The sequence below is a fragment of the Camellia sinensis genome, chromosome 10, assembly GCF_055761805.1.
Source record: "Camellia sinensis isolate YWXY chromosome 10, ASM5576180v1, whole genome shotgun sequence".
NCBI lineage: Eukaryota > Viridiplantae > Streptophyta > Magnoliopsida > Ericales > Theaceae > Camellia > Camellia sinensis.
The window spans coordinates 173,648,070-173,666,579 of NC_138970.1; the positions used below are offsets into that span (position 1 = coordinate 173,648,070).

Consider the following 18,510-nt stretch of genomic DNA (forward strand, 5'->3'; position numbering starts at 1 on the left):
GCAAAATTTTACGTAAAAGTATGAAGATGTTAAATGTAATTAATTCTTCTTATTGCACTTATGGTATGTCAAATTTTTCTAAAACTAACTCCAAATCACCTTTGTTACTATAACAAACACAAGAATAATTCTCCAGTCTCACCCATGATACTAATGTGATAATGTCACCCAAAATAAACCAACTAGGCCTAGCTTAGTTGGCCATTATGCCTTCCTTAGGATTTAGTCCCAAGAAGGTCATATGTTCAATTCCCCCTTAGGGGGTTGAATTAAGAGAGTGCAAGCACTTGGGTGCTTTGCCAATGGTGGTGAGATTTTCTCTCATAGGTGCTAATCTAACAACTAACATTTGTCGATCAAAAAAAATAATGTCACCCAAAATAAAATATAAAAAAAAAAACCCCATAATTGATTTATGTGAGAGCCAAGTGGATTAGCATTGTCACTACAGACATTGAATAATTTTTGCAGACTCATAATAAGAAGCAACAACAAAACACTTAAATTAGCAATACAACAAATTGCATTATTATTATTATTTTCAATAAGCTAAGTAGATTACATGTTGGGTCAATGTGGTGGTTGTCTATGGCAAGCCATATGGAGTGGAATTGGCGGGTCTGAAAATGAACCATCCACAATTTGATCAAAAATCCATTTATTTGCAGCCTCGGTGAAGTGGACCCCATCCCAATTGATCATCACTGATGGATCTTTGCATGGCTTCCCAACTAAAATTTCTTTGCCATGCACTGTTTTCTTTCCTCCACATCCTATGTGCTTGTTGTAATTGTACTTTCCTCCATGCCCACAACATGCTTGCAATGGGTGCACAAATCCTACAAATTTCACATTTATCATAGTTAATTAATCAAAACAAACCATGGACCCTCTCTTGAGATTTGAAAGTGCATCGAATTAATGGGCCAGGTTCTAGGCCAAGTAAATGGGCCAAACCATTGGCCCAACTCTTAGACCCAAGCCCGACCCACAAGTTATAGGACTGGACTGGACCTCGGACCCTGGTCATTGGGCTTTTTGAAGAGGCCCAACTCACTTATATATATACTACTAAAATGGGTATAGAAGGGAATATATTTACCATGCTTTGTAGCTTGGCTGATGAGGGAGTACTTCACTGAATACACATCTACATATGCGATTGCTGCCATTGGAAGATCCATTCGGAGTCGGACCACAGTTTCTTTCAACTTGACATTGAAATATTGGGCCACGTCATTGAAAGGACCCGAACATCCGGCCTTGTCCACCTGTCCGGCTGTGATTGGTAGACGGTCCATGATATACGGTAGACATCCAACTGGTCCTGTGTTGTGTATCCAAAATGATCTACCTCCTTGATTATATATATTCTGAAAAAAAAAAATGCACATTATAATAATCATCCACTTTAGCTACAACTAAAGCCAAAAATAGTAATATAATAGCATCCGATTTTTCATTCAATTTTTTTTTTTAAATCAATTTTCATTCTTTTTTTATAACAATTAACTCACTCACTCAATTTATTTTCATATGATTAAACTCTAATCATAATGGTTAGTTTGAGACGAATTAAAATTGATACATAATTTATCATATCATTATGAGTAAAATTAAAATAAACTTTTTAAGAATTTAATATTTTTTCCTAAAGTGAATATTTTTTTGGTGTACTATTAGTTAACAGTAATACTATACACCTAAATAATAGACTACTGAAAATGCTATAAATATTTTTATTTTTTTATTTTTTGGAAAGGAAGAGATTGATAAGCTATATAGATAAAACATGGTGACTCACCTTAATGACAGATTGAAATTGACCCAATACATCAGGAACATAAGCTCTAACTTGATCAGTTGACATGTTGAGAAAGTAACCAGCTGTGAGATCATTTTGGCCAATATCAAATGTGTACAATGCTCTGGAAAAGTCCTCTGCCTTGGGTAATAGTTTCATGAATACTCCTCCTACATATACCAATTGCTTTATTTTTAGACCTTTGCAATCATTTTAAATATTTAAAAAAAAAACATTATTTATAAATGAATCTTTTTATCCAATGATTTTATTACTACAATAAATTATAATGTAATCATGTAATTTATCTCTTGTGTTAATCTCTTTTTGTTTGGATCATAAATTTAGAAAGAGAAAAAGAAAATGTAAATCAAATGTGAATAGAATATAAATTTGTAATCCAAACACAACCTTAACTTGTATTTGGTTCATGGATTTAGTTAGAGATTTTGGGGAAAAAAGAAAAAAAAAGTTTGTAAAATATAATTATATTTCATTTAAATTTTTCCTTTTCCATTTCGGTGTCCTACCCAAATCTATAATCCAAACACAACTTAAAAAAGTTCTAACTACATCAATTTTGCGCTTAGGTTGTGTTGGAGCATGAATTTCAATAGAAATTTAAAAAGAAAAAGGAAACATGTAGGTTGAATATAATTATATTTCACATACATTTTTTCTCTGTCCTTTTTTTTTTTTTTTTTTGTGGGAACATCCGAAATCAATTACACAGAAACACTAGACAAAAAAGAAGCTAGAAGAGGAGGGGGACTAGCCACCCAATTCAAAGGAAGAGCATCTCTAATTCAAACACAACCTTAAAATTTCATATTGTGTCAATTAACAATTGATAACATTGTTATGAAATTGAACAGAAATGAAAAGCAAAATAATTTATTTAAAAATAAATGAATTATTTTAAATTGTACATCAACCTTTCAATCAATCTGACAAGAGTAAATAGAATATTTTACCGCTCCATTTCAATCAAATTTCAAAACTAATATTTGTAATTGAATAGAAAGTGTAAAAATCAAACTGACACAATAAATAAATTAAAGGGACTACATATTTAATTTGTGATTTAAATAAAGTTTGCATGTTGAGAAGTACCTTGGTTACGGAAAATTTGGGAGCGACGATGGAAATCATTGAATTCATACCACTGAACGTTCAAAGAGATGGGACTAAACCCACTTTGATGAAGAGTTGTATTCTGAGGTCTAATTGTGGACCCTGCTGTTGCAAAATTGGCTCCGTGTGTGAAGTTAGACCCCACTGAATCTAGGTATGCACTCAAATATGGCAGTCCCAAGCTTCCAGCTGAAACCCCCTCAAATCAAAACATGTTACGATAATTTCTTTTTAATAATAAGTTTGTGAATACAAAACCAATTATATAAAATATGTGTAAAATAATTTGAGTGATCACTTTGTTTAGTTTCGTTTTTCCAAAAACACTTTTCAGAAAATTCTACTTTCTTGATTTTCATTTTTTTTTTAGTGAATTTTTTTAATATTTTAAGTAATTTTTTTTACTTTTTAGATCTACCTAATATAAATATACTTAAAAAGTAAAAAAATTATAAATTTTTTTTTTAAATTTATTAAATACCAAATATATAAAAAAAATACAAAAACTCAGTATATTTTTTATATATTTATTAATTTTTTAAAATATTTTTCACAAATATTTTGGTGAATAAAGAAGATATGTGGATAGACTTTCTCTCTCAGAAACAAACGTGATTCTGTGAGCCGTCGGTGGATTTTGTTCAGAGATTGTAATCTAAAAGCATCCCACAATAAAACAACATTGCTTACTCAGATATCAGGGATGGGTTCACATGATCCTTTAAAACAAAGACCATTTCTTTTTTAAACTCACAATTTTTAAGGTGGCTTCTATTTTATAATAATAAATAATTAAAAAAATCAGTCCAAAAACATTTCAATAATGCATAAAAAAATGTTAATTTCATATCACTATCAAAGAGAATTGATCAGTTAAAAAGGAACAAATTCTTGACTGCGAATGGGGTCATTCCAAACACTACCTAGAGCCATCACGAATGGACCATCAAAGGTCATTTTTAATTATATAATATGATAAAAATATGATAAAAAAATTAATTATATAATTGAAAGATCATTGTGTAACTAAAAGTACACTAACCACAAGAGACCGAAGATTTGGTTAAAAGTAAATTTTTAATATTTATTTTGTCAATTAATTTTTATTAAAAATAATTTTTAAAAGAAAAAAACACTTAAATGTTTTAAGTTATATGGCATTCAAATTCATTTTTGTCAATAATTCGTCAATCAAATAAATTAAAAAATTATGTTATCATTGTTTTATTTATCCTTAAAACTTTGCACCATCTACTTAGTTCAAATCCTTTTTAACTTTATTAAAAATTACTTAGTATAATTATGTTAAAATTATAGGATTAGTCTAATTTACCCAATTTTTTACGTGTTAAGTAAATTTTCAGGCGGGGTGTGAAGCAAAACTGTTTAGTATATGGCACAAGCATACCTATAAAATCAATTACCAGACGGCCATCGCAGTACCGTCCGGCGGGCGCATGGAAATATGTCTCTCCGTGGGGCGGAGGGGCTTGTCCGAATGCCGCCGACAAACCGCCCGTGTCGGAATTCGAGTCTCCAAAGTTGAATACTGCCGCAAACTCACAATGGGTGGTGGTAGTTTTGCCAAACACTGAATTGGAGACTAAAATTGATGAAAACAAGACAACTAGAGTGAGTATGAGAAGACTCGGGCAATTAAACTCCATGAGAGAGCTCTTGAATTTGAAAGATATTGAAATCTCAAAGGAAGAGAAGATAGATAGTATAGTAAGAAGTAACGAGTGAGGACAATCAGTCACAAACAAGACTGTTGATGATATTGCATTATTGTTTGTTTGCTTTAAGCATGAGAGAAGTACCAAAATACCCTGGCCATGAAAGAAATTTTGCATGGTTTTTTTTAGCATAATCGTTTTGTGGAAGATTTACAAGGGTATTTTGGTCTATTCACTGGCACATGATCTCTCATTGTTAGATCTGGTCTATCATGTGAACTGTTTATTTTATAAAATTCATTAAACAAAAGCTAATGATTAACCTTCCCTTAAGTCTGCTTGTAAGTCCTCCCTGGCAACTTGTAAGTTTGTTGCAGATATTGTCAACCTTTTCTGTGAGAAGCATTAACTGTGGAAATTATTTTATATTTTCGGAGTATTACGTGTTTTTGTATTCTCTAATCAATAATTATTTAATATGTTTTTTTATATTCTTTAATCACTTAATATAATATATCATTTATTCATTTTTTTTATCAATCATAATGTTATGAAATATAACATATCCATATTTCAAAATTACTGAATAATTAGTCATTGCCCTCTTATACTCTGTTGTTGTTATTTTAGATTAATCCAAAAAATATATACTCTATATATATATATATACTAATCTTATAAGAGCATCTACATTAGTCTCACCAAATATAATTTTTAGTTAAATATAGTTAGTAAATCATAAAATTCTTACTCCATCAATCTCAACAAATTATTTCTAAATTAGCTTTTGATTGAATTTGCTACAGTACCTCAACTATTCATTAGTTATTTCATAGTTTATTATTTTTTTGAGACAGGTTATCTATTTTTTATTATATTTTCTCACCACCGGACGTCCAACGTCTTCCCGAATGTCCACCCGGATGTCCCTGCTGGGAAGGAAGTTTGCTGAATTTCGGCCTGATCGGTCGACCGTCCAGTCGTCCAATTAGTCGACTGGCCGGTCGACCGCTCCTCAGTAGGTTTGCTTCTTTCGGCTGCTGCTCTCTGTTGCTGCTGTGGTGCACTGAAAAAATTATATTTAAATTGAAAAAGATTAAACAACAAAAATAATATTTTAATACAATAGAATTTTAGAATAGAGAATTTGATGGATTGTGTACATATAAAAAAAGAGGTTGACTAAAATATAAAAGTGAATTTTAAATTATAATTTGGCTCAAAATTTGTTGAGGTTGAGGCTGCGGATGCTGTAAGCCACTTAAAGCTCCACTCTTCCTATTACTAGATTGATCTTCTTGTGTAACGGGTAAACTTTGTTAATGTATTTCTTTATTTAAATTATCTAATCAGCAATGCTAAATGTATTAAAAATCTTATTAAAAGCATAAGTGTCTAATATCATTAGATGTTTATTATTTTTTTGACAATTAATTATGAAATCTTGTATTTTTAATAAAAATTTTAATAAGAATATTACTATCTATAGAATTATTCTTATTTAATATATCTGATTTATAACACATATCATTTCAATAATAGAGAAACATATGATAATTTTATACCTTATTTTTAGTATTAGACACACTAACCAATATACTAATTAGATACCGTGTTACTTCGGCACCACATCAAGTGATAAAATTTATTTGCAACTCGTGTTTTAAACAAAATGGTGATCGATCCATCTCCTTATTATTGAATTAACAAATAACTATAGAATAGACCAGGATTACAATATAAAATTCTCCTCTTTCACTTGCTCGTGGAGGCCAAACTTGTGGAGCTCGCGCAGAGTTGCGTAGTCAGGAATTTAGTCGAGAAGCAGAAATTAATGACAATATTAATTTTTTTTTATAATAAAAAATAATAAGGTGTTATTAAATTTAAATATTAAGAGTTTATTTGGATATATGTAAATTTTAAATTAAAGGATTTGAAATTAAATTTTATGCAACTATTGGGGAGTAACTATTTTATAAGTGGATTGGAAATTTAAAAAAGAAGATAAGTTGAGATAGAAATGATATATTTTAGTAGAGAAATTTTATAAAACTTACTGCAATAAAAGTGTCTATCATATGATACAATTATGATCTTTGTGGTCTTTAGTTATAACACATTATAGTGTTAGATATAATTTAGTTATAACTTTTTGTGGTTGTTATTTTAGTTATGACTATATATCAAATAATAGTTAGTTATAACTCATTCTGATATTAATTATGATCTACTGTAATTTTATTTATTTATTTTTTTTATAATTGAAGATGTGTTACTTGATTATAATTTATATGGCGGTCATTTTAGTTATGAATGGAAAGAAACATATGGAGGATAAACTCCACATGTCAAATGTAACTAACAGTCCAATAAATTTCATATCTTCATTGAAATTAATTATGTTTGCATGTCAATAGTGATAAACATTACCATTACATTGAAATTTTCATAAATAATAATATGACTTATCATAATCTTTTTATTTTCAATTAAAATAATCATTATTGTTCTCATAATTTTAAAATATCATTGACATTTCACTTTAAATAATATTTTTAAACAAAAAAAACAAAATTCCCAAAACCGAGGGAGGCACGTGACCCCTGCGCCTAAAGTGCCTCCGCCACTGCTCACACGTAACGATCTTACTATGGATAGCATGAAAAACAATAACAAATTATCTTCATGGTCTTGAAATAGCATTTAAAATTTGAATCATTGTTATAAAAATTAAAAGCATAAATTGCATTAACTTCTCTTAAAATTTGAAAAAAAATATAATAAATTTTATAATTTTGACATAATTATGCCTGTGTTTGGCAAGGGCTTTTTCAGGTTTTTTTAGCTATTTTAGCCACAAAAAACAAAATAGGCTATTTTAGCCATAACAAACAAAACATCACATCCAACCTATAATCATTACATTCTTCTCTCACAAAAAAAGTCAAAAAAGCCAAAAAGCCCTTCCCAAACCAAGCTTTTTAGCCCAGGCTAAAATAGCCAAAAAAGCCAAAAAACCAAACCCACTTCCCAAACGGAGGCTATATTTAAGGCTATAAACGAGCCGAGTTTTGCTAAGCTCAAGTTCGGCTCATTTATTTATTGAGCTCATTTATTAAATTTGAGTTCGACTTGATAAGGAACTAGGCTCGAGTTTGACTCGGTTCGTTAATATTAATAAAACTTAAGCTCGGCTCAATAATTTTTTAATATTATTTAAATAAAAAATATTATTTATATTATATAAGTTATATTTAGCTTCTTTTTAGTAAAGTTTAATGAATTGAAAATAATCCAGATCTCCTAAAAATAAAAATAGTAAACCACGTAAAATATATATTTTCATATAAAATATATGATAATATCATTTTTTTTATTCATATAATTAACAAATTAGTGATGAAAATGAGATTAAATGTTATATGAATTAAAATCTCAAATAAGCTCAATATAATTATGTCAAAATTGTAAGACTTATTAGATTTTTTCTAAATATTAAGAGGTTAGTGTAATTTACCCAAATTAAAAAAATAATAATAATAATAAAATAAATAAATAAATCAAATCAAATCAAGGGTTAGATCACTTGAAGTCCCCTAAACCCCATTGTACATCCGAAAAGGTTGAGTAGTCTATATGGCCCGTTTGTTTGGAGTCATATAAAGAGGATTGAAATTGATAGTGAGGTAAAATTTATTATTTTAATGTTAATTTTGAGAGATAGAGAAGCGATTTGTAATCTCCTCTGAATTATGAGTCCCCTTGGGAAGGGGATTTGGATGAGCCTCTAACACTTGGCATTAGAAAAATAGTTTGCTGGACGATTTTTTTTTTATTTTTTATATGTTGGACATTTTTTTTTTGAACATTAATTTTTAATTTTTTGTATTTTTTGTTAAGTAAAATCATTATTTTATTTTTTCTGAAATTTTTTTATTTTTTATTTTTACATGTCAGGCATTTTTTTTTGAACATTAATGTTTAATGTTTTTATATTTTTTGTTTGTTTTATTATTTTATTTATTTTATATAAAAAAAAATTTAACAATCCCTACACCAACAACTATTATCAAAGCAAATACAATTTTACTTAATTCTGTCACTATTAATCTCCTCTTTATTAATCCTTTCTATTTTATCTCTCAAAATCAACGGGGGCTGTATATACATCGAGGTGGGGTTCGTTAATTTTATATAATTTATAATCCTTTTATCAAAAACACATTAGCGTGGGGTTGACTCCATGGCCCAATGGATAAGGCGCTGGTCTACGGAACCAGAGATTCTGGGTTCGATCCCCAGTGGAGTCGACGTCTTTCTTTTATTGCATTTTGGCCCTTGCAAACTTTTATGGTATTTGCTTGCAGGGTCACTTTTGTAAAAGCCAGTTAGTACTGTGTTACTTTATTCACATGTTCTCTCTTCACTTTTTGTTTGACAGCTTCAAAAAATTTAAAGGAATCTCAATCATGGCATATTACACTTTGCTTCTTTATGTTTCCTTATTTTTTTTATTTTGATCTTTTAATTGTTTATTTTTTATTTGATCCTTTCATGTTTTTAATTTTTCTAAATTTAGTTTAAAATTAATTTATTTTCAAAATTAAATAAAAAGTGACACTTTGATAGTCACGTAACATAAAAATATTATTATATAATCTATATCTTTGACACAAATTCAAATTCTAATATAATAATATATTTTTATGTCATGTAACAATTAATATAATATTTTTTGTCTAATTTTAAATAAAAATTCACTTCAAAAAAAATTAAAAAATAATTGAAAAATATGAAAAGTCAAAATAAAAAAATGACTAAAATAAAATAGGCAAAATAGAATTTCAATAATGCTTGAGGCATCGAATTCAAAGTCTTGAAATTGTCTCGAATTTCCTTTCTCTTTTTTTTTTTTTTTTGGCTGTGTTAGTTTGGTTTTTTTCATAATTTTTTTCCTCTCTTTTATTTTCTTTTTTTTTTTTTTTTTGCAATGATGGTTATATATTGGGGTGTGCCAAAAAACTAGACATCCCACGCCAATTCAACCTGTATGATTTGATAAGGTGAGTGAGTTAGATTGGACTGGTTGGGTGATAAATTGACTGATCAGTTAGGCTGCTGGTTAAAATTTATTAATTTCATATAATTTTGTATGAGTCCATACTGTATTTTTATTTCAAATCAAGAGAACTCGGAGGAAATTGAAATCAAAGCCATTTCTATTTTTTTGGAATCTTCTTAATTTGAAATAAAAATATAGTAGGGACTTGTACAAAACTATATGGAATTAACAAATTTTAACCAGCAGCCTAAGTGATCAATCAATTTTATCACCCAATCAGTCTAGCCTAACTCACTTATCTTATCAAACCACATAGGCTGAGTTTTTTTTTTTTCCCTTCTATTTGTTGGGTTGTGTTGGTTTGTTTTTTTATTTTATTTTATTTGTTAAGCTGTGTTGGTTTGGTATTTTTTTTAAAGGTGGTTATGTATAGGAGTGTGCAAAAAAATAGATATCCGACACCAACTCATCGAATAAAATTATATAAAATTAACAAAATTTAATTAGTAACCTAGCTGATAGATGTCTAATTTTTTAATACACTCCTACACATAACCACTTATTAAAAAAAAGAAAAAAAAAACAAAACAACGACGACAACAGCCACTAAAAAAAAAAAAAAATTCGTAACAAAATCGAAGCGTCTAGCACTGCGGATATAATTTATCCCTCAATCATCCATCCAGGCACGTGCAATACAAAGTCGAGTCCCTTTCTGATATATCAAAAAAGTATATGTATAAATTCATTTTGAAAAAAGTTCCACTTTACACATTGAGTTATGGACACACTCAACCCAAGAGTAGGTGGCAACCTGGTACAGGCATGGGGTTTAAGCCTTTAGGTCGTGGGTTTGATCTCCTTTTGAGCTAATTTTTTAGACCTAACACAGTTGGTTAGGAGGTTGATCTCAGAATGCCTAATTAGCAGTTTGGTGTGGGTTTAATATTCTCCCGCTGTGCGAGTTCTAACTTAAGCGAAACTTGTCTTGGAAGGTCGGGACAAGCTTCCAGGTTATAGTCTCTTACTCGGAACGGACAACAGGATACCCTGGTGATCTCCTCAAGGGGCGCTGCCTTGGACCTGTAGGAGAGTGGACGGATTTTCCTGTAACCAAAAAAAAAAAAAAAACTTATGGACACATGATTTGCATTTTGATTGGATTAATGTATATAATTAAAGATCTTTGGTCTTCAAAATCTTTTTCTCTAATGCATTTGTTGGAAATGGTTATAAAATTTTGGATAAAATCAGAATTTTTTTTTAAATTTGGTCTATTTTTTAGGTGGGCCCCGTGCATCGATTTTCACGAGTTAAAGTGGTAACGCGTTCTATGCCGCGTTGTGATTCACGTGGTATATTTGGTTGCTCAAAACCATTACCGAGTGAATGAAAAATTGAAGCCAAAGTATGCTCCATGGAAATGGAGTTTTAGTAAAAAAATCCTTAAAAGTATTGAATAAACTTGTCCCACAATGATTTGGTAGAAAGTTTTGAATGGGTTTATAAGGCATGGGTTTGGTACTTAGGGTGTGCCCCAAGGGGTACCCAAGTGTTTTAGAGGGAAAGGTTATGGGCAAAATAGGCTAAACACATTGGACCCAAAAATCACCACACGCGCATCGCCACCACCAACCGTCCGGGCTGGGCTTGGGTGTGTGGTTGGGTTGGGCTTGTTTGACCCAATACTAATCTTTTTGGGCCAAAAACATTTGAATTTTATTTTATTTTTGGTAAAATAACTGTTTGAATTGTGAATCCAACAAATTCAAATCTGTTTAAATTCAAAACCAAAACAGGTTTCATACCTGTTCAAATAGGTTTACACCTGTTTAATTTAAAATCTGCAGCCACCAATCCATCTATAAATAAGACAGCCCTCATTTGGATTTTGTAACTCTAATAATTTCGTCCTTCATAATTCTGCAAATATTCTTTTCATATTGCTGCATTATTTTCTTCTGTGAGAGAGTATAAACACTTAGTGTGTTCGTTAGGCAAACAATTTGTAGTGCTGCTATTGTTTATAGTAGATCATTTTATCCTGGGAGATAGACGTCCAAATTCTGAAAGTACCGCAGAGAGAACGAATCTGTTTTAAGGACACAGTGTCAAACACTGGACTTAATCAGATAGTTATTCAAAGAAATTAATCAAGTAAACTGTTTAATTTATTATTCTATTTTATTTATTTATTTAAATCAAATTTTAATATATTTTTGTAACAAAATAAAATCTGTTTTTATTTATTTTGTTTTATTTCTAGTTTGATTTTTATAATCAAACAAATTCTCTCATTTTCTTTATTTTTTTATATTTTAATTGTTATTTAATACACAAAAGAATTTAATCTACTTAAATAGAATGAAAATTATCCAACAGCATTTTTAATAAGAATTTTGAAATATTATAAAAATCTCACTGTACAACCATATACTTGAAATACATCCATAAAATAAAAAAATAAAACAAAACAAAACAAAACAAAACAAAACAAAAATAAAAAGTAACAGTAATTATTAATGTGACACGGAAAATTAAGATGGTGCTAAAATCCAAAGATGAAGAGAAGTGAACAGTTATGTAGGCACGTCAAACTTTTAAAAAAGAAAAACAGACAAAGAACAGAAAAACAAATGCTGAGCCATGTGTCCTATGTTGTTTTGTTAGTCATTACAATTATCAATGATTCGTTTGCACAAAAATCCAATGTTCCCTGGAAATTGTCATTTGTGTCCATTTTAATCATTATAGTTTTAATTGTATTATTTTTGTTCTTAAAATTTTTAACTAAGCACCTAAGTAGTAGTGACATGCTATGGATTCACCTCGTATATGGCTAATATGTGTATGTACTTCATGCGCCAAAGCCATGGTCACAGTGATGTTGATGATGATATTCCCCTGTATTCGTGTGGATTGTATCTGAACCATCATTGTGATGGTGGTTTTGATGGTGATGGTGGTGACCATCCATATAGGTTTGCATCATGGAAAGTTCTTGTCGTTGTTGATTTTTGCGATTCTTGTGATTTTTTTCAGGATCATGTAAGCAGATGAAGAGAATCATAGATATTATGGACACCGACATAACAATGGCACTCAATAAGAATAAGCCGCTGGAGATTTGAATCACACCACCATTGTCGTTGCCGCTGAAAGCATTCAAGATTCTAGTCATTTTGGCCACTCCTCTTCTGTCATGCCTTGGACACAAAAATGGGACGTATTATTGTCATATAAATTGGTTTATTACAGGCCAACTTAAACCTTATGTTGTCCTTCCTAGTTGCAGTTTGGCATTTTATGTGATGCTTTACTTTATATGGCATTAATCACTTTATTTGATTATTTTTATTTTTATTTTAAAAATATTAATATCAAAATTAATATAATTATGTTAAATTTGATAAATTTATTATATTTATTTCAACCTTTAAGAATAGTCAAAGTAATTTATTGTTTTTTATTTTAGGGCCTAGAGTCAGATTATTAATTTAGACTACCTAGGTAGGTCGGCTATGACATCAATCCAAACATGATTCGATAAAGAATTTCCCTTTCATGAATATATAACCCATCTAATCAGGACTCTTTTTATTTTTTATTTTACTTTTAATGGGTAGATGTCTTATTATAACAACAATGATAGAGAGCACTAATTTTGGAGCTCTAAAAATATCACTAATGACATGGCACTCAATAAAAAAAAAAAAAAAAATACAACACCAAGGTCAAAACATCAAATCATTCATGGTGGGGTCCACTGCCACATCATTAGTGGTAGCACTAATTAGTGCTCTCACTCATTTTCCTTATTATAATTTCAATCCCATTTCGTAGCTCGAAGGAGCATGGGTCGAAAGGTCCGAATTGCTTTGTACACTCACTTCTTTTCTTTGTACACCCACCTTTTCTCTGTTCATCCCCTCCCTCTGGAAAACTCACACACACCCACACACAGCTCCGTTCATCCCCTCCCTTTGTGTCATTTTTTTTTTTTTTTTCAGAAGTAGAAAATCAGAGGAGGAGGAGGAAGAAAGAAGGAGGGAAGAGGAGAAGAAAGGAGGAGAAGTACTGGAGGGGGCCGAATTATTAGGGCTGGAGGCGGAGGCAGGGGGCGGAGGCGACGAACGAGCTGCGAGCTGCGACGAGGACGGCGGGCGGAGGCGACGAGCTCTTCTCTCCTCTCCTCTCTCTTTCTCCCTCTCTCCTCCTCTTTCCCTCTGTTCTCCTGTGTTCAACGAAGTTCAACGAAGAAGAAGAAGAAAATCGCAAAACGACGTGGTTTTCAAATTTCGGGCCATTCGACCCTCACCCATTTCGAGCTACCACCTATTTTTCTTATAATTTTTGGTCTGATTTGAATGAATAAACAACTCAACATTTGGATTAGAAAAATTATGAATGCACTCATTTGGATTTATCCCCGTAAAATAAATACTCGAAACAGATTTCACAAAATAGTATAGAAATTCTCAAAGGAGAGAGAGAAAAAAAAATAATACCTGAAATTACTCTGTATTTTTATTTTTATTTTTTTCTATCTTTTTTAACAAAATCCCTTCCTCAATCTTCATTCTTCAATTATTTCTTTCTTTTATTCTTTATTTTTCTCTTTACCCTTCTTTTTCTTTTTCTTCTTTCTTCTCTTTTTCTTTTTTTTTTTTTTTCTATACTCTTCTCTTACTTTTTTTCTTTTTTTCTTTTCAATTACCTTGGATGGCCCTTTTTTTTTCTTTTTCTTTTTTTCCTCCCTTGGAATGCCCACAATGAATGCCTCTTTCCTCTTTTTATCATGCAAAGAAAGAGGGCAAGTGGGTGGTTTAAAATCCCCTTTTCTTGCAGACCATAAAATCATTCTTAGCATATTTTCATATTTTTTGGAACATCACATTAATTGTGTCTTCCTCTCCAACATTTTTTTTCCCAACGACCATTCAACGGTTTATCTAAAGACCACAGCTAATAAAAATAATTAATTATTAAATTGTGATATTTGAATCAACTATTTAATGACAACTAGATGACAAAGGTGGATGAAGAGAATCATATCCGTTTTGTTTAATAATGAGAGATTATATGCTTACATAGTCCCAAAAAAATCTGTTGTGTTTGGTTGGATTTTTAAATCAATTTTTGAACACCCATTTATTCAACTATTAAAAAAAAAATTACAAATCATTTCAAAACTATTTTCAAAATATGTAATCAAACAAGTTTTCAAATATTATCAACTCTTTTAAAAGAATTATATTTTAAAATTGATTCTCAAAACTAAAGCAAACGGAGTTTGTCACTTTTCTTTAACTCATGTACCAGGAGGAAAGGAGGCCCAAATTGAAAGCCTCCCCATCAAGGTTGTTTAAGAATTAAATAATTTTAAAATTTTTATATTTTATTACATATTTCCACCATATACGCGAGATATGTCTTGTTTATGATTCCCATTGAGGTTGTGCAAGAATTAAATTATTTTAAAAATTTTAATATATATTTTCATATATGAGTCTTTAATATACACTTTAAAAGCACATGTCAAGTGGAGATGTTTGCGGGTTGCATATCATCTACCATCTCATCTCATCTGCCATCTTATGGCTTTGAAATTTAACCGAAAGAGTTTAGACCAGAAAATCTCATCCACATGTAATTATTGGCTTTGAAATCGACCCATTTTGACAAAATAATTACTTATGACTTCTAAATCAACGGAGTTAGGCAGCAGAATGGCAAATGGGCCAATTTTGGAAGTTGGCTTAAATGTTAAAACTTATTTTGAATCCTATCATCTTTCTATTTTTTTATATATATTTTTCAAAAAAGTCAAAAAAAAAATAAAAAAATTAACTTTTAACCAACTTCTCAAAATGCAAATTAATTGAGTTAGCAAATTTGAACAAATATGGCCAACTTTAAGAACCACATAAAATAGGCAAAAAGTAAATTTTTCTCTTTACTATGTTACATCTTTTTGCAAAAAAAATCTACTTTTTTGCACAATTTTTTGTAAAAAATTAATAAATAACTAAAATAATTAATTTCTAAAACAACCTAATTTTACAAAAAGAACTTTAATTTTTACCAAACAAAAAAATTTAATATTTTTATAACTTATAAGCCAACTTATTGCCTTTTTGATTTATTTAAATATCTCATCATTTCCCTAATTTTTACACATTTTTTATAATAAATAAAAAACCAACTTATTTAACTCTTCTCAAAATAAATAATGGAGGTTGAGGGTTATATTTAAAGCCATGAAAAAGCAACTGATGCCACAAATTTTAGAACTGTTCCGGGTTTGGGTGCACCAGGCCGAGGCAGTAGTGCAAAGCCCAGATGACGCTCGAAAGCCCAAGTAAGCAGCAAGCTACCGTAAGTGGGCCTTCCCCCTAATAAAAAATAAATTTAATATAATGTGGGCCGATGGTGCATGTATTATATTATATATTAAACTCATAAGAGCAAATACTACATACCCAAAAAATCATTAAATACACTTAATTTTTTAATGCATCCTATTAAATTATTTAAAATTATAAATTACGCTCAATATGTTGGATGTTTTTCCTAGATTTTCTTTCTAGGTACACTTAAATAATTGATGGCTCGCTACACACACCAAAAATAAACACTAAACTATACCAAATTCTTTCAGAATAATGACAAGTCCAGGTATCGATCCACAAGGACAATTATGAAATTAGACTAATTTAATCGCTAAATTTCTAAATTAATTTTGATTAAAATGATTGAGAGATTTTATGACTAAAAAGAAATTAAATGAAATTAAGAAATTAAATTGACAATTAAAAATTAGGGTTCGAGATATTAATTTTTGGAAAAAATCCTAGGGCAATGAATTCATCACTAGTTGCGTAAATAGGATTTCAAATTGAAATCAATTATGTTACGATTCGAACGGAATAATGTTTCGCAACTACAAGTTCAAAGTATTTAATAAGAAAATAATCACGTTCAATGTACAGGTACGAACCATCTCAAGTAGTACAAATCGTTCACTCTAAACTAAGGTAGCGACACGACTCGTCCCTCGTAGTATGGTTCGTCTCATACATTGAATGTGAAAGAATATAAAATTATTGTATGAAAAACATTCAACAATCACAGAAAGCCGAATACTTGAAGAAATAATGGAAAATATATATAAGAAACTTCTAAAACACCATACAATTGTTCAAACCTTTACATAATTAAAAATCAAAAAGAAAACCTAATTACATGATTAGGGTTTCATCAAAACCCTAGAAAAGAATAACCTAGCCACTCATGGAGGAGTGGGAAGAGGTGGAAAAGATGGGAGAAATGGAAGCCCCCATGGAAGTTGTCTTAAAAGCTTGAGAATCCTTCTTTCTCTCCTAACCCTAGCCTCTCTCTTCTTGGAATTAATTTCAGAATCCTAATCCAACCTCCTTCTTGCCTATTTATACTTTTGTTGCCTTTTAAACAGGTTTAAAACATCGGACCCGTTTTCCAAGAAAAGTCAACGCACGTGTGGGAAGCTATTTTCTCTCCAAATTCTGTATTTTTGCTCATTTTATGCTCCGACTATGTTCAACTTGATTGACATTAAACACGCATAAAATATACAGTTTGACAAGCAAGTAAAATTAAAAGATCTTAATTAACGGCCTTAATGTTGTACAATTCGGCCTTAATCACATCTCCCAACTTACAACTTGCTAGTCCTCAAGCAAGTAATAAATAAAATAAAATTAAACAAAATCTAGCTATGTCCTCTTTTGTGGGAAAACGATTGCATTTAGCAGATGCAACAAGCCTTTAAACTACAAAGTTACCCCAAGTGAACGAGTAAAGTCTCGTGAAAGTTTCCAGAAATGATACCCACAGACATTAACATATTCATATATGCCCAACAATTGACCACACTACTCCACCTAACAATCAACTTATGTGCTACTACAGTGTGATATTAAGACATAATGAGTCATTAAAAGCACAGTGGACAAGCATGAAGGAATCTATTGAGTCAAAACCACAATTCAGTTAATACAAAAGTAAAGTCCTCTGCACTTGTGCATGCTAGTAGACAAATCATCAGTACCCTCGGTGTAAAGTGCAATCTCCATATTAGTTAACTGTCCACTATATAAGCCCAGTATAACTCATAATAACACCCAACATATATAGAAAAACTAAACTGTTGCAGCCAAGATTCTCAAAAGTTTTTTTTTTTTTTTTAAATGACTGTGCAATGTCCTGATCCATTAAACTTTCTAATCAACCCATGTAACAAGCATTGGGCCAATGACTTCCAAACCAGACGGCTTTAGGACACTAGGTGTGAAGACACCCCTACGGGCTTAATAACTCGAGTTGAAAAGGTTACGAATCCGAACAAGTCATTCTACTTATTTTTCCTTAACTGTGCAATGTCTAAATCCCTTAAGCTTTCTAATTAACCCATGTAGCAAGTATTGGGCCAATGACTCTCAAACCAGACGGTTTTAGAGCACTAGGTGTAAAGATACTCCTACGGGCTTAATAACTCGAGTTAAAAAAGTTACAAACCCAAAAAAGGCTATGGGCTTAATAACTCGAGGTGACTGTGTCATTCTAAAAATAGGCGAGTTGGAATTGTGTGAGCTTTTGAAGTGGGCGTGAAGCCCACTTCGGCCGTGGCAAGTCAATCGGTGGTGGTGGCGAGGACGGTGGTGACGGTGGTGTCGAGGAGGTGGAACCTCTAGCCTTTTTGGAGGCCTGGGCGGATATCCGTCGACTCATGTCCTGCACACACCAACAATAGACACATATACTTGTGAAACCAACATGAGAATCAAATAAAA

General features: G+C 30.8%; 1 protein-coding gene and 2 non-coding genes across 3 annotated transcripts; 1 reads left to right on the forward strand and 2 right to left on the reverse strand.

The window, feature by feature from the left end:
* Positions 1–388: 388 nt before the first annotated feature.
* LOC114295746 (GDSL esterase/lipase At3g26430) lies at positions 389–4,922 on the reverse strand. The gene is made up of 5 exons (XM_028240057.2): positions 4,347–4,922; positions 2,918–3,127; positions 1,805–1,974; positions 1,103–1,373; positions 389–839 (listed from the first exon to the last, which is right to left on the reverse strand). The coding sequence occupies exons 1-5, from the start codon at positions 4,804–4,806 to the stop codon at positions 571–573; spliced, it is 1,380 nt and encodes a 459-aa protein (XP_028095858.2). The 5' UTR covers positions 4,807–4,922; the 3' UTR covers positions 389–570.
* A 3,932-nt stretch (positions 4,923–8,854) lies between these two features.
* On the forward strand, positions 8,855–8,927 carry TRNAR-ACG (transfer RNA arginine (anticodon ACG)). Its single transcript has one exon. It is a non-coding gene; the product is annotated as a tRNA-Arg (tRNA).
* A 7,055-nt stretch (positions 8,928–15,982) lies between these two features.
* On the reverse strand, positions 15,983–16,178 carry LOC114295767 (U2 spliceosomal RNA). Its single transcript, XR_003640999.2, has one exon. It is a non-coding gene; the product is annotated as a U2 spliceosomal RNA (small nuclear RNA).
* Positions 16,179–18,510: the final 2,332 nt, after the last annotated feature.

Coding starts and splice junctions, on each gene's coding strand:
- LOC114295746 (XM_028240057.2), bottom strand. CDS start 4,806: ATGCTAAAAAAAACCATGCAAAATTTCTTTCATGGCCAGGGTATTTTG. Junction 1,975..2,917: donor CCAAATTTTCCGTAACCAAG/GTACTTCTCAAC, acceptor TGGTATATGTAG/GAGGAGTATTCATGAAACTA. Junction 840..1,102: donor CAGCCAAGCTACAAAGCATG/GTAAATATATTC, acceptor TGAAATTTGTAG/GATTTGTGCACCCATTGCAA.